The sequence below is a fragment of the Bos taurus genome, chromosome 14 (genome assembly GCF_002263795.3).
Source record: "Bos taurus isolate L1 Dominette 01449 registration number 42190680 breed Hereford chromosome 14, ARS-UCD2.0, whole genome shotgun sequence".
In the NCBI taxonomy this organism is placed as follows: domain Eukaryota; kingdom Metazoa; phylum Chordata; class Mammalia; order Artiodactyla; family Bovidae; genus Bos; species Bos taurus.
In genome coordinates this window covers 65,988,754-66,001,487 of record NC_037341.1, presented here as the reverse complement: position 1 = coordinate 66,001,487, position 12,734 = coordinate 65,988,754, and the positions used below count along the sequence as shown (strand labels likewise).

Sequence of the window (12,734 nt, the reverse complement as noted above, 5' to 3'; positions counted from 1 at the left end):
AAAGTAATGAAAAGAACATTCTCTTAAGATACATCTACTTATAACTAATTTATCTTGCAAAACATGATTAAAATGAGATCTGTATTGAGCAAAAAGACAGTTTCTGAGCAACAGCTAATAACATGATTTCTAAGAACAGCAGTAAATTTTAATTTTATTTATTTTTTAATTGGAGGATTATTGCTTTACAATGTTGTGTTGGTTTCTGCCATACAACAAGAATCAGTCATAATTATATATACACACCCTTCCTCTTGAGCCACCCTCCCCACTCCCATCCCACCCTTTCAGGCTGTCAAGAACAGTAGTAAATTTTTTTAATGATAAAAAAATAAGCAAACTGCACTGTTCCCATATACATCTGCAATCAGAAATCTGTCAAACTCAGCCCTGTCTAGTTGTTGCTATAACAACAACCTTGCCTTCTAAACATGTACAAGGAAGGGAAAACTATTACGCTTTTATTTCTATAGTAAAAATTAATATTTAAAAATAGAGCATCTAAAGAGCAATAGTTTAAAAAGCATTGAAACAGATAATGCTGGTAACTGAACAGATTTTCACTAAGTATATTAAACTGAAGTTACTACGGAGCCCTAACTGCAGCACTCACAGTTTATGGACATTTTTGACTAAAGGCATCGTTGAGCAGAGGCTCATAAATCCTCTTCCATGCTGGCTTTCACAGGTCATGCTTCTACACAGAGAATGCTCCCAGACACAGGCCTACACACAGTGCTCCTGGCACAGGAGTTAATTCATTGCATGGTGAACACAGTGACTCCAGAGGCACTGTGGGCCACAATGATTAAATGCATTAAAAAAAAAGGTAGCCTATGGAAGAAAACATGCCCAAGTTCAAACAGTGGTTATGTAGGAATCACGGGAAAAAATACAGCGGGAATACTACGTAAGAGAGAAGGACAAAAAAGTGTCTTCTTGTATTTCCTTTGGTGCAAAAGCGTGCTCTCATGGCGCCGTTTATTAATGTATTCACACAGCCTCGATCATAATACTTCATGGTCAGGAGAATCAACCACAGTTACAACGGGCTGACTCCTATTGGGAAGTCATCTATACTCTTTTTGGTGATGAAGCGTCACCTGGCTTGCAGGCAGAATGGAAACGATTTCCTGTCATGGCTGTGTACAAGGGTGAGATACACGGACATTCTGCCTTGGATTTCCAGATGAAAACAGAGGCCAAGCCAAGATCCCCGTGTTTCAGCTGCACCAGGTATAAGTATGAGGAGCTGTCAGTCCCAAGTGTACACATGTTTCAGTTTGCAGCATGATGATATATCTGCACATTTTACTTAAATTCTCCCCTCCAACACAAACAATATATTTTTTTTTTATTAAGGGTTTAAGAACACAAAAGAGGCTTCAGTAACTATTCAAATGTGTTATGGTATGGCTATTTTTTCATTCACATTTATTTACTTTTCTCCACTGTTTTACCCTTTTATGACCACTGCTATAAAGACAGATTTAACCCAAAGTTTTAAAAAATCAATTATACTTTATTTAAATGTGAGTATGTATATGACATTCTTATCTGATTCAGCTGGAAAGGAAAAACCTTTGGTTCCAGGATCACAAACCCAAATGCCTACAGGGGCCAGTTGGGTAATTCTCTAAAGAAGAAGGAATAATAAGGGTGGTGGGCTGTGCTGATCAGGGGCTGTGGGCCTGTGGTGACCTGGCGTACACAAGATCAATGAAAGGCGGTAGCCAGAACTCAGTCCTAGCCAACTTTAAGTCCAATGTTACCGGATCTGATTCTTTAAGACAAAAATCCAGTTTTTGTGCATCACTGTCCAATTTTTAAACACGGGAAATCAATTTGTATTCTTAAAAAGCATTCTTTGAGCCAAACAAACACAGCAGAGGCCAGATCTGGTCTACAGGCCACCCCTTTGTAAACTCTGATCTAGTCCGCAAATGAAAATTCCATCAGCTCGCCTGCCTAGATATTCAATTTATTGTTTAACCTCTATAATCCGAAGAGAAACCAGGGTATATGTTTATAATACAGGGAAGCAGAACACAAAGTACTAAAGAAAACACTCTTTTATAAAAAAAAAGATCCCATGACATGAAAAGAACATATTTATACAATAATGCTACAAGCAGTTCCTCACATGTAAATATCTGGCTTGTGGTTTCTGACCGCTTAAAATGGCAACTTTATTGTGCTGCTAAAAAGCAAACCACAAAAGCACTTTCATGTCAGTCACAATCAAACTTCAAATACGTGGGCAATGTTGAGTGCACTCACAGGCTCAAGCAACTCTAGCCATTTTGAGGTACTGACTTCTCCAAAAGGATCACTCCTCTTTAGTTGCAGAATTGGAGGAGAGAAGTATGTCAATTACAATGAATTCCAAGGAATTAGGATTCGAAAATCTGAGGATGTAACACTCTGAAAAATGTTTCTTGACCGAGAAAAAGTTGTCCCACCACCTATATTGGCAGGAAAGTATCCAGTAATTCACGTTAGTAAAAATTGCTAACGGGTGTGGAGAAAAAGGAACCTTCCTACACCATTGGTGGGAAGGTAAATTGGTACAGCCGCTATGGAGAACAGTATGGAAGCTCCCTAAAAAACTAAAAATAGAGTTACCATGTGATCTGGAACTCCACTCCTGAGCATACATCCAGACAAAACTATAATTCAAAGAGATACATGCACCCCTATATTCATAGCAGCACTACTTACAACAGGCAAGACATGCAGGCAACCTACATGTCCACTGACAGATGAGTTGGCAGGTGAGCGGATAAAGAAGGTGCGGTACACATATACAATGGAATATTACTCAGCCACGAGAAGAATGACATAATGCCATTTGCAGCAACGTAGATGGCCCTAGAGATTTTCATATTAAGTAGAGCAAGGCAGACAGAGAAAGACAAATATTGTGTTATCACTTATTTGTGGAATCTAAGAAAATGATACAAATGAATTTATTCACAACACAGAAAGAAACTCACAGACACAGAAAATAAACTATGGTTACACTCTAGATGTAAATATAAGACAGGAAAACAACAAGGACTTAACAGTATAGCACAGGGAGATACACTCAATATTTTTATAACACTCTATCACAGAAAAGAGTCTGAAAAACACGCACACATATATAACTAAATCACTTTGCTGTATACATGAAACTGACACAATATTGTAAGTTAACTACACCTCAGTTTTTTTAAAAAGAGAAAAAATTGCTATTGTCATTTATTGAAGATAATGAAATTATAGGTAACATGCATAATTTCACATGAGGAAAGTTACCTGGATTAAGAACAAACATCTTTTCTACATTTTTCTTGATATACATTAGTGATTAAATTGAATGAAAGGACTCCAAAAATGTAAAAATACGATCTCTGACAGGATTAACTGTGTATTATACATGTAATAGTGCAATATATCATCATCAGCAATTTCTTTAGCAATACTGTGGTGTCCTCAAAAAGTAAGGATGGGTGGAAAAAGATGTTTCAAATAAAGGTTTTTGGGTTTTAGGAATGCTTTCAGCTGAGAGTGCATGAGCAGACATAAAATAAGGACTTCAGGGATTTATTCCACACATTTTATTTAGGCAGGTTTTTGGGACAAATGTGCGACGGCAGACAACCCAGCAAGCCACCGAGAAAAGGGATATTTTCCGCATATTTCCAGAGTAAAAACAAGCGTCCGTGTGAAGTGCCACCATCACAGGCAGCCCATGAGCCCTGACAACCTCATTCAGGCTGGCGCCGAGCACAGGGCATTAAAGGACAGAGAATCTGCCACACTGAGGCTTGTGGGACGCTACAGGTCACTCGCTTATGGGCCTGTTTGTGTTTTCCTTCATTTGTTTCTAATAAAAATCTTGGAGACCAAAGTTACTGCTTGAGATGACTTCTCTGGAATTCCAAAAGGCCTCACCAGGGTTTTCTGGCTGCGCTATGACCATTGTTTAATGGAATACAGACACATTGCAGCTTACAGCTTCATGACGGCACACAGAAATACATGAAACAACATATATTTCCACATCATGAATTTCAATTTGAACAAAAGCCAGCATGTTAGGGAAAATGCACGATGGAAAAGACTTACCAGTCATCTGCTTCATTCTCGCCTCATTTTCTCAGTGCAGTTCAGATCTCCAGCCTTAATTCAAATTAGCCGAGTCACAGGGTGACTACTTCTCTTAGGAAATTATCCCAGGGCCAAGGAGACCTCACTGCTATCAATTTTATCATTCCATATAAAATTTCAAGTGTTTGATCTCATATAATTCATCGTGATTTTAATCTACTTATTACTCGCTTCTATTCACCTGGGCAGTAATTAAGTAAAATAACAAGGTTGTATGTCTCATACAGTTCCCGGCACGGTGGATGTTCATTCAGCATTAGTTTCCTACCTTTAACTATTTCTAAACTGTTACCTGAATTTAATTTGGAAAAAGTGGATCTATTCTCTGAACTCTAATTACTTTCAATCAATACACTCAGAGGTATAGAACTGAAAAATGTCCATCATGTTTTATTTCTCCCACCCTTCCTGCCCCCGCAACAACATCCCTTCATATCCCACTCCCTAGCTACCCCTAGACAAGTCAATTTTATACTGAGAGAAGTCTACCATGAACCTCCTTCATTTTCTGTGGCTTCAACTCTTCAGTTTATTGATAACTTTATTATTTTCACTCATCTCTCAATGGTTATGCATAGCATACATCACCATCAGGGGATAAACAGAAAAAAGCAAACATAAAATGTAAGGGCACACTTTGTATTAATAGATGCACAAATAATCTAACTCAACCCCCCAAGGACAGGCTTATAAACCTGTAAGTCTTTACAGAAGTGAATATTCACAAGTTCTTTGCAATAAATGTTTAACCATTGCACTTCATCAGGAATTGAAATCTTTTAAGTAACACCTTGGAGAAGGAAATGGCAACCCACTCCAGTATTCTTGCCTGGAGAATCCCATGGACAGAGGAGCCTGGCAGGCTACAGTTTATGGGATTGCAGAGAGTCGGACACAACTGAAGTAAGAGAACAAACAAGCAACACCCTAGAACAGAACACTTCTCTTCCTATATCCTAGAACAGGATGTCCTAGAATACTCAATCATCACTTTATCAAAATTCAAATTCAAACCAATTCTGTGAGGCTGTATGATTTCTTGTATCATGCTGTCCTGAAAAAATCAGACAGCCAGCAACATGACACATAGTCCCAATCTCCGGGTCTCAGCTGAATGGCCAAGATGAACATTAAGCAGCTCATGCATTGCATGAGCATCGCCAAAGGGGAAGTAAGGGTCAAAGCTTCTACATGCAGTTGAACAGGTTGTGCACTGCACAAAGACACTACATGTGAGGGGGCACCACCCACAGCTCAGGTCTTGGTGCTTCGTATATTTCTCAGGACGATTTTCCGACAGATGGCACTAGTGTGTCCTGCTCCAATGACATTATTGTCTTAACATAATCTGCAGACCAAAATAAAGTATGAGAAAGGCTGCCTTTTTCTAATTCACAAAAGGGCACCAATAGATGAGAGGAGGGCCCATGCAGGGTGCTAAGGGAGCAGAGAAGAAGCCGGTTTAATTTAACACAGAAGCCAAAAAAAAAAAAAAAAAGGCCTCCTGGGGAAGAGGGACAGGAAAGATTAGCAGCAGTTTAAAATTTGATTACAAACTGCACAGAATAGCCAAGTTATTTCTCTTTATTGGACTTCTGGTGTAATAAATAGTTTCTCAGAAAAACACTTTCTCAAATTGCAGTTAGATCTGAATGTCTCTCTGAAGTTAATTAGGAAGTGAACAAAAGTGCTCTGAAGCCAGAGCAAGAAGACAGAAAGTTGCACGCACATTTTAGACTGTTTTCCCTCGGACAAAATTCTGTGTTTGTTTTTTATATGTATTTTGTTTTGCTAGGTTATTTGGAAATTCTGGTAGTTTCCAACACATTTTGGTGGGGAATATGTGGAGGAGTCAAAAGATAATTGCTGCTTAGTGGCTGAACAAATGAGCTGTGAGGAGCCTACCCTTCTTCTCCCTGAGAATTAATTACTGGAGGACCAATGCTGAAGCTGAAGCTCCAATACTTCGGTCTCCTGATGGGAACAACCAACTCATTGGAAAAGACTCTGATGCTGGGAAAGATTGAGGGGAGGAGATGTAGGGAGCAACGGAGGATGAGATGGTTGGATGGCATCACTGACTCAGTGAACATGAGTTTGAGCAGACTCTGGGAGACAGTGAAGGACAGGGAAGCCTGGTGTGCTTCAGCCCATGGGGTTGCAAAGAGTCGGACACGACTTTAGTGACTGAACAATGAACAACGACAATGGTAAGGACAATAAAAGGCATTTCTTGAGTGGTTCATTCATTTTTGAGAATTTAACAACCAGCCGTCTTCATAAGCACGGAAGTAAAGTCCCTTATAAAGAATAATGTACTCTGCTTCTAGTTAATTAAAAATATAAATCACAGTGACGATGGCCAGACTTGTCACTGCGTCAAACACTGCACTGTGTATCCAACACTGTTCTTCAGTGTTTGTTTGCTCAGTTCTTTCCCATGACAACTTCTGAGGGAAGAACTGATTCTATTCCCATTTTATAGATGATGGAACTGAGGCATAAACCCATCTAAGCCACTTGCCTGAGGTCACAGAGCTTTCCAGGCGTAGCTCCTAGGGCTGGTACTCGTCACCATTCTACTGCCCTGTCTTATTGGGAAGAGTATCCAGCCAAGGCTTTAGACAAAATTGAAACACCAACTCTTAAGATTTCTTAATTAATGGAAAAACAAACTCCTAGAATTAACCATGAAAAAAAGTGAAACTGGTAGTCACTCAGTCATGTCTGACTCTTTGCGGCCCCATGGATTGTAGCCCACCAGACTCCTCTGTCCATGGGATTCTCCATGGATTACTGGAGTTGGTTGCCATTCCCTTCTCCAGGGAATGGAGGTAGCCATTTCTTTCTCCCAACCCAGGGATTGAACCCAGGTCTCCTGCATTGTGGGCAGATTCTTGACTGTCTGGGCCACCAGGGAGGCCTGCCAGCATATAATCAGCATTTTGGCCAGAACAAGCTTTTGTACTTATTATTCACTGAGAAAGCTCTCCAGTGAGAAAAGGAAGGTAAAAGTAGAAGGTGATACAAGAATATGAGGGCTCTGAGCCTCTTTATCCAATAGAGGACCAAGGCCTGGGCATTCAGAGCTGCCTGTGTATCAGGATTACTCCCATTATCCACCTCCCCACCCTGCTGTAGGTACTGGCCAGGTATCTATCCTGTCTGAGTCTCTTGAACGCTCTGACTGCTTGTGAGCGTTGCCGTAAGGACTCTCTAGAGGGTTTTCTGCAGAACTGTTGTCCCTTAAGATGCTTCTTATAAAGGCATCTTGTGGACAATAGATTCGGAAAGCTGGCTTACTGCATTTGCTTCTGAAAAATTGACAGCATGCCTGGGCCTATCCCAGAGCCTCAAGAAATCCTCTACTCAGGAAACCTGTGTACTGTTTTAAATCCAATATTGCAGAAACCTGCTTGATTACAGAATTCTTTGTTTCTTAGAAAGCCTATGAAACCATCAGTAAAACTCGTGCCTGAGAAGATGCCACCTCCAGGTAAGCATGTCCGTGTAGAGCAGCAGGACACACAGAGAGAAGGAAAGAAAGACTAGAAGGGAAGATGGTTCAAGGCGAGAACGTGGGTGGAGTACAAACTGAAATGTCCCTGGTGGTTACTGTAGTGCTTCTTACGTGCTAGTCCTAAAAAAAAATCTGTTGCACTGAAGTGTACAAAGGGAGGAGGAATTTGATTATGTAAGACAAAGCAGTGGGACTGACATATTAGCAGCCTGGGCTTAGTGACCCACACAGTATCGCCTTACTTCTGGAGAGGAGGAAAAGGAACACAGTGTGTTGGTATGAACCAGGCTACCCAAGGTAAATGAAGAAGATGGAAGAAAGTTCCTTCACTTGGATTTAAGAGCTAAAACTTAAAAAAAAAAAAAAATGTTTGGACTTCAGTTTTCTTTTTTTTTTTTCTTTTCAAACTTTGAAAGCCACAAAAGACAGCAGAAAAGCCAGAAAAGAATATGCAGTCTCTCATGCAACATTGCAACAAATATTACCTTTGTTTAAAAAAAAAATCATAGGAAGGTTTGATTTCCTTCTTGAAGCTCCCAAGAAATAATAGGGAAAATGAAATTAGTGAAGTGTAGACCCTTTTCTGCCTCAGCTGTAGATACAGCCTTAGGATAATGTATTTATTAAAAAATACTGTCCCCTTCGCTTCACGTTTTCTAGAGTTTCTAGAACCTTTATAAAGAATTATAAAAGTGGTAGGGGGTTGTCCTGGGGAAAATCCTGCATCTCCAGCATCCCTTACCCAGCCATAGCGCTGCACAGTGACCTGAATTCAAAGCAAGAGTGCTGTGGGAATATTATTTGTGAGCACATATTACCGTGTGCAAAGACTGCAAAGCAAGAAACAATTTGTTTGAGGCTATAGCTTTACTTCTTGGAATCATTTTAAATGGGTAGAGAGGGAGGTTGCTAAAAATGCTCTAAAGTTGAAGCATTAATCCAGGCTAGGGGTAGACGAAGACAAACGAAGGAGAGCCTGGAGAAGAGCCCACCTCCAAGTCCGAAGGTGGGTGGACTGCCCCACCCCTCCAGGAAAGCTGGCAGGACACTGTCCGAGGGGTAGGCAGTTAAACTTAAAACCTCCCATTATTAATGAGAGCTTCGAGCAAGTCAGGCCGAGACAAGCAGCTTCACAGGCGGCTTCACTGAAGGTCTGTGAGGAGTTTATCAGGGCTGGCCCTTCATCTCTGATAATTTCCGAATTCTCACTTCGGGTCTCAAGCGGCCTGGCTTATCTTCATTTCTGTGAGATCTCTGGTGTTTATAATAAATCCGGCACACCCGCCTTCCTTTGTGCTAGTTGGAATGGCTCTTTTCTTGTTCCCAGAAAAAAGCTTCCCAGGACCAGGGGATTTGAGATAAACGGAGAATTTCAGTACAATGTGGTGCACTCAGCCCTCCCCCGGGCCTCTGTGTGATCTGCCTGGATACTTCTGTTCTAGGCTATTGCACTGAAACAGCACGAAGCAGAAGAACCGAAACTAGAGATGAGCTCTGAACAGACAGTCGCTATGAAAAATAATACAACATTTTCAGAACAACCGGGGCCTACAGAAGTCTCAAGGTGACAATATAACTATGCGTGCGTGCCAATCACTTCAGTCATGTGCAACTCTTTGCGACCCTACAGACCACAGTCCTCCAGGCTCCTACATCCATGGGAGTCTCCAAAAGAGAATACTGGAGTGGGCTGCCATGCCTTCCTCCAGGAAATCTTCCTGACCCAGGGATAGAACCTGCATCTCTTATGTCTCCTGCATTGGCAGGCAGGTTCTTTACCATTAGTGCCAGTGGGGAAGCACAATATAGCTATACCTTTTTATCTATTATTTCTTAGATTTTGAGAAGGAAAAAATATAAAGAATGTCCCTGTACATAGTATATGCAATAGTAAATAGAAGATAAGATACCTTTTTTTTTTTTTAATATCTAAGAACTGTACAAAAAAGAGCTTCATGACCCAGATAATCACGATGGTGTGATCACTGACCTAGAGCCAGACATCCTGGAATGTGAAGTCAAGTGGGCCTTAGGAAGCATCACTACGAACAAAGCTAGTGGAGGTGATGGAATTCCAGTTGAGCTATTCCAAATCCTGAAACATGATGCTGTGAAAGTGCTGCACTCAATATGCCAGCAAATTTGGAAAACTCAGCAGTGGCCACAGGACTGGAAAAGGTCCGTTTTCATTCCAATCCCAAAGAAAGGCAATGCCAAAGAATGCCCAAACTACCGCACAATTGCACTCATCTCACACGCTAGTAAAGTAATGCTCAAAATTCTCCAAGCCAGGCTTCAGCAATATGTGAACCGTGAACTTCCTGATGCGCAAGCTGGTTTTCGAAAAGGCAGAGGAACCAGAGATCAAATTGCCAACATCTGCTGGATCATGGAAAAAGCAAGAGAGTTCCAGAAAAACATCTATTTCTGCTTTATTGACTATGCCAAGGCCTTTGACTGTGTGGCTCACAATAAACTGTGGAAAATTCTGAAAGAGATGGGAATACCAGACCACCTGATCTGCCTCTTAAGAAATCTGTATGCAGGTCAGGAAGCAACAGTTAGAACTGGACATGGAACAACAGACTGGTTCCAAACAGGAAAAGGAGTACGTCAAGGCTGTATATTGTCACCCTGCTTATTTAACCTATATGCAGAGTACATAATGAGAAACGCTGGACTGGAAGAAACACAAGCTGGAATCAAGATTGCCAGGAGAAATATCAATGACCTCAGATATGCAGATGACACCACCCTTATGGCAGGAAGTGAAGAGGAACTCAAAAGCCTCTTGATAAAAGTGAAAGTGGAGAGTGAAAAAGTTGGCTTAAAGCTCAACATTCAGAAAACGAAGATCATGGCATCAGGTCCCACCACTTCATGGGAAATAGATGGGGAAACAGTGGAAACAATGTCAGACTTTATTTTTTTGGGCTCCAAAATCACTGCAGATGGTGACTGCAGCCATGAAATTAAAAGACGCTTATTCCTTGGAAGGAAAGTTATGACCAACCTAGATAGCATATTCAAAAGCAGACACTACTTTGCCAACAAAGGTTCGTCAGTCAAGGCTATGGTTTTTCCTGTGGTCATGTATGGATGTGAGAGTTGGACTGTGAAGAAGGCTGAGCGCTGAAGAATTGATGCTTTTGTACTGTGGTGTTGGAGAAGACTCTTAAAAGTCCCTTGGACTGCAAGGAGATCCAACCAGTCCATTCTGAAGGAGATCAGCCCTGGGATTTCTTTGGAAGGAATGATGCTAAAGCTGAAACTCCAATACTTTGGTCACCTCATGCGAAGAGTTGACTCATTGGAAAAGACTCTGATGCTGGGAGGGATTGGGGGCAAGAGGAGAAAGGGATGACAGAGGATGAGATGGCTGGATGGCATCACCGACTCCATGGACGTGAGTGTGAGTGAACTCCGGGAGTTGATGATGGACAGGGAGGCCTGGCGTGCTGCGATTCATGGGGTTGCAAAGAGTCGGACATGACTGAGTGACTGATCTGATCTGAAGCAGCTTTTGTTTTATTTTTTTTAATTTTGATAAGATACTTTCAAATTGCTGATTTTATCTGAATGTTAAAAATGTCAAATGATTATATAAATTGTGTGCCTATTCAGAGTAGGGTGATTTTAACTGAACAATTTCTAGAAAGCCAAAAAAGCATTCTTTGCTAACCATTCTATTATTGTACATTATGAAATTATTTTAAATAAGATACTTTAAATGATTAAGAAGGGGAGACTGCTTTCAAAATGAAACAAACTTCCCTTTGAGTATACATTATTTCAGTTTAAATTATGTTTTTAAAAAGAATATCATACAATTTTTTGGAAAATATTACACTTGGGATAATATGCCTGATCTAGTTGCTACCAGACAATAACCATCAACTTGTTTCTATTTCAATGAAGATTCCAAGTTCACAGAAACTTAGAAACATGCTGTTTCCATAGCAGCAGATAAAGGGTGAAACTCAAAAGATTTTATTGATTTTAACAGAGCTTAGAGAATTTGCTCTCTTTTTTAGCAGTAATTTTTGCTTTTTCTTTAGTCTTTAGCAACATCCCATATTCTCTTGTCTAAATGTATCTAGCAAGTCATAAAAAATTTTGAAAGTAGGTTAATTATGACATTACTGTAAAATTACACATTCTTAGAGATAGTAATATATCTAACTCTTAATGTAAAAGAGATGCTAAACTATGGATCAGGCATCAAGGACTCTACATGTCATGTCAGTTTAACATATGAATAAAATATGTCCTTCTATCACAAATGTTTTAAGATAATTCATTAATGATTAAAAAGCATGTATAACATTTGCTGTGGCTGTTGATTTATTGACTCAGACACCAGGAATCAGGCTTTTAAACATAAACGTTACAGCTACAAAATGCCAGTTTCTTCATGGTTAATGGGGCACCATGACAATGAATAACTGAAATTAGGAGTATAATTGTTCCAAGTGAGCATGCTAAGAAAAAAGGAAACAGACTTTTTTCTTCTGGGCCTGTGTTCAGTTGGATGTTTTTTCACCGATTATTCTGATCTCTTAGAATTTCTATTTGTCAAAACACAGAGAAATGGCCCACCTGTAACAGACATACAGCCTAAGGGAGCGATGAGAGTAATGGGGGCGACTCCATAGGCCACGAAGTTTCCCATCTCTCCCAGGGCCATCAGTATGACTCCGCCCCACCACAACACGCTCCTGAAGTACGGCCTTGGGTGTTCCTGCTGTGCCAACCGGAGATGTGAATACTTCTAGAAGTCAAACAGAATGTAAATAAGAAAACATTTCCACGTAACTAAAACTTGCCTTGAAAATTTTGGTCCTATAAAATTGCTTCATGGCTCTTAAATTTATTTGCCGATTATAATAGAGCAATTATTATGATTTTCTGTTTTGTTCCAAACATACTAAAAGTGACTCATACTGACACAGTATTTTATAGTTTAAAGGGCCTTCTTCAATATTAATTAATTCTCATAGCTCTGTGAATAAATATCATTATTACTATCTAAAGGTGGGATGTATGTTAAGGAGTTAAG

General features: G+C 40.2%; 1 protein-coding gene across 2 annotated transcripts in view; it reads right to left on the bottom strand.

Moving 5' to 3' along the window:
- NIPAL2 (NIPA like domain containing 2) overlaps positions 1-12,734 on the bottom strand; it is a 91,156-nt gene that overhangs the window by 50,138 nt on the left and 28,284 nt on the right. For both annotated transcript variants that reach the window (XM_002692793.7, XM_025001878.2), the window contains exon 3: positions 12,275-12,446. In XM_002692793.7, the coding sequence (XP_002692839.1) occupies positions 12,275-12,446 (172 nt within the window). The remainder of the gene's footprint in view (positions 1-12,274; positions 12,447-12,734) is intronic.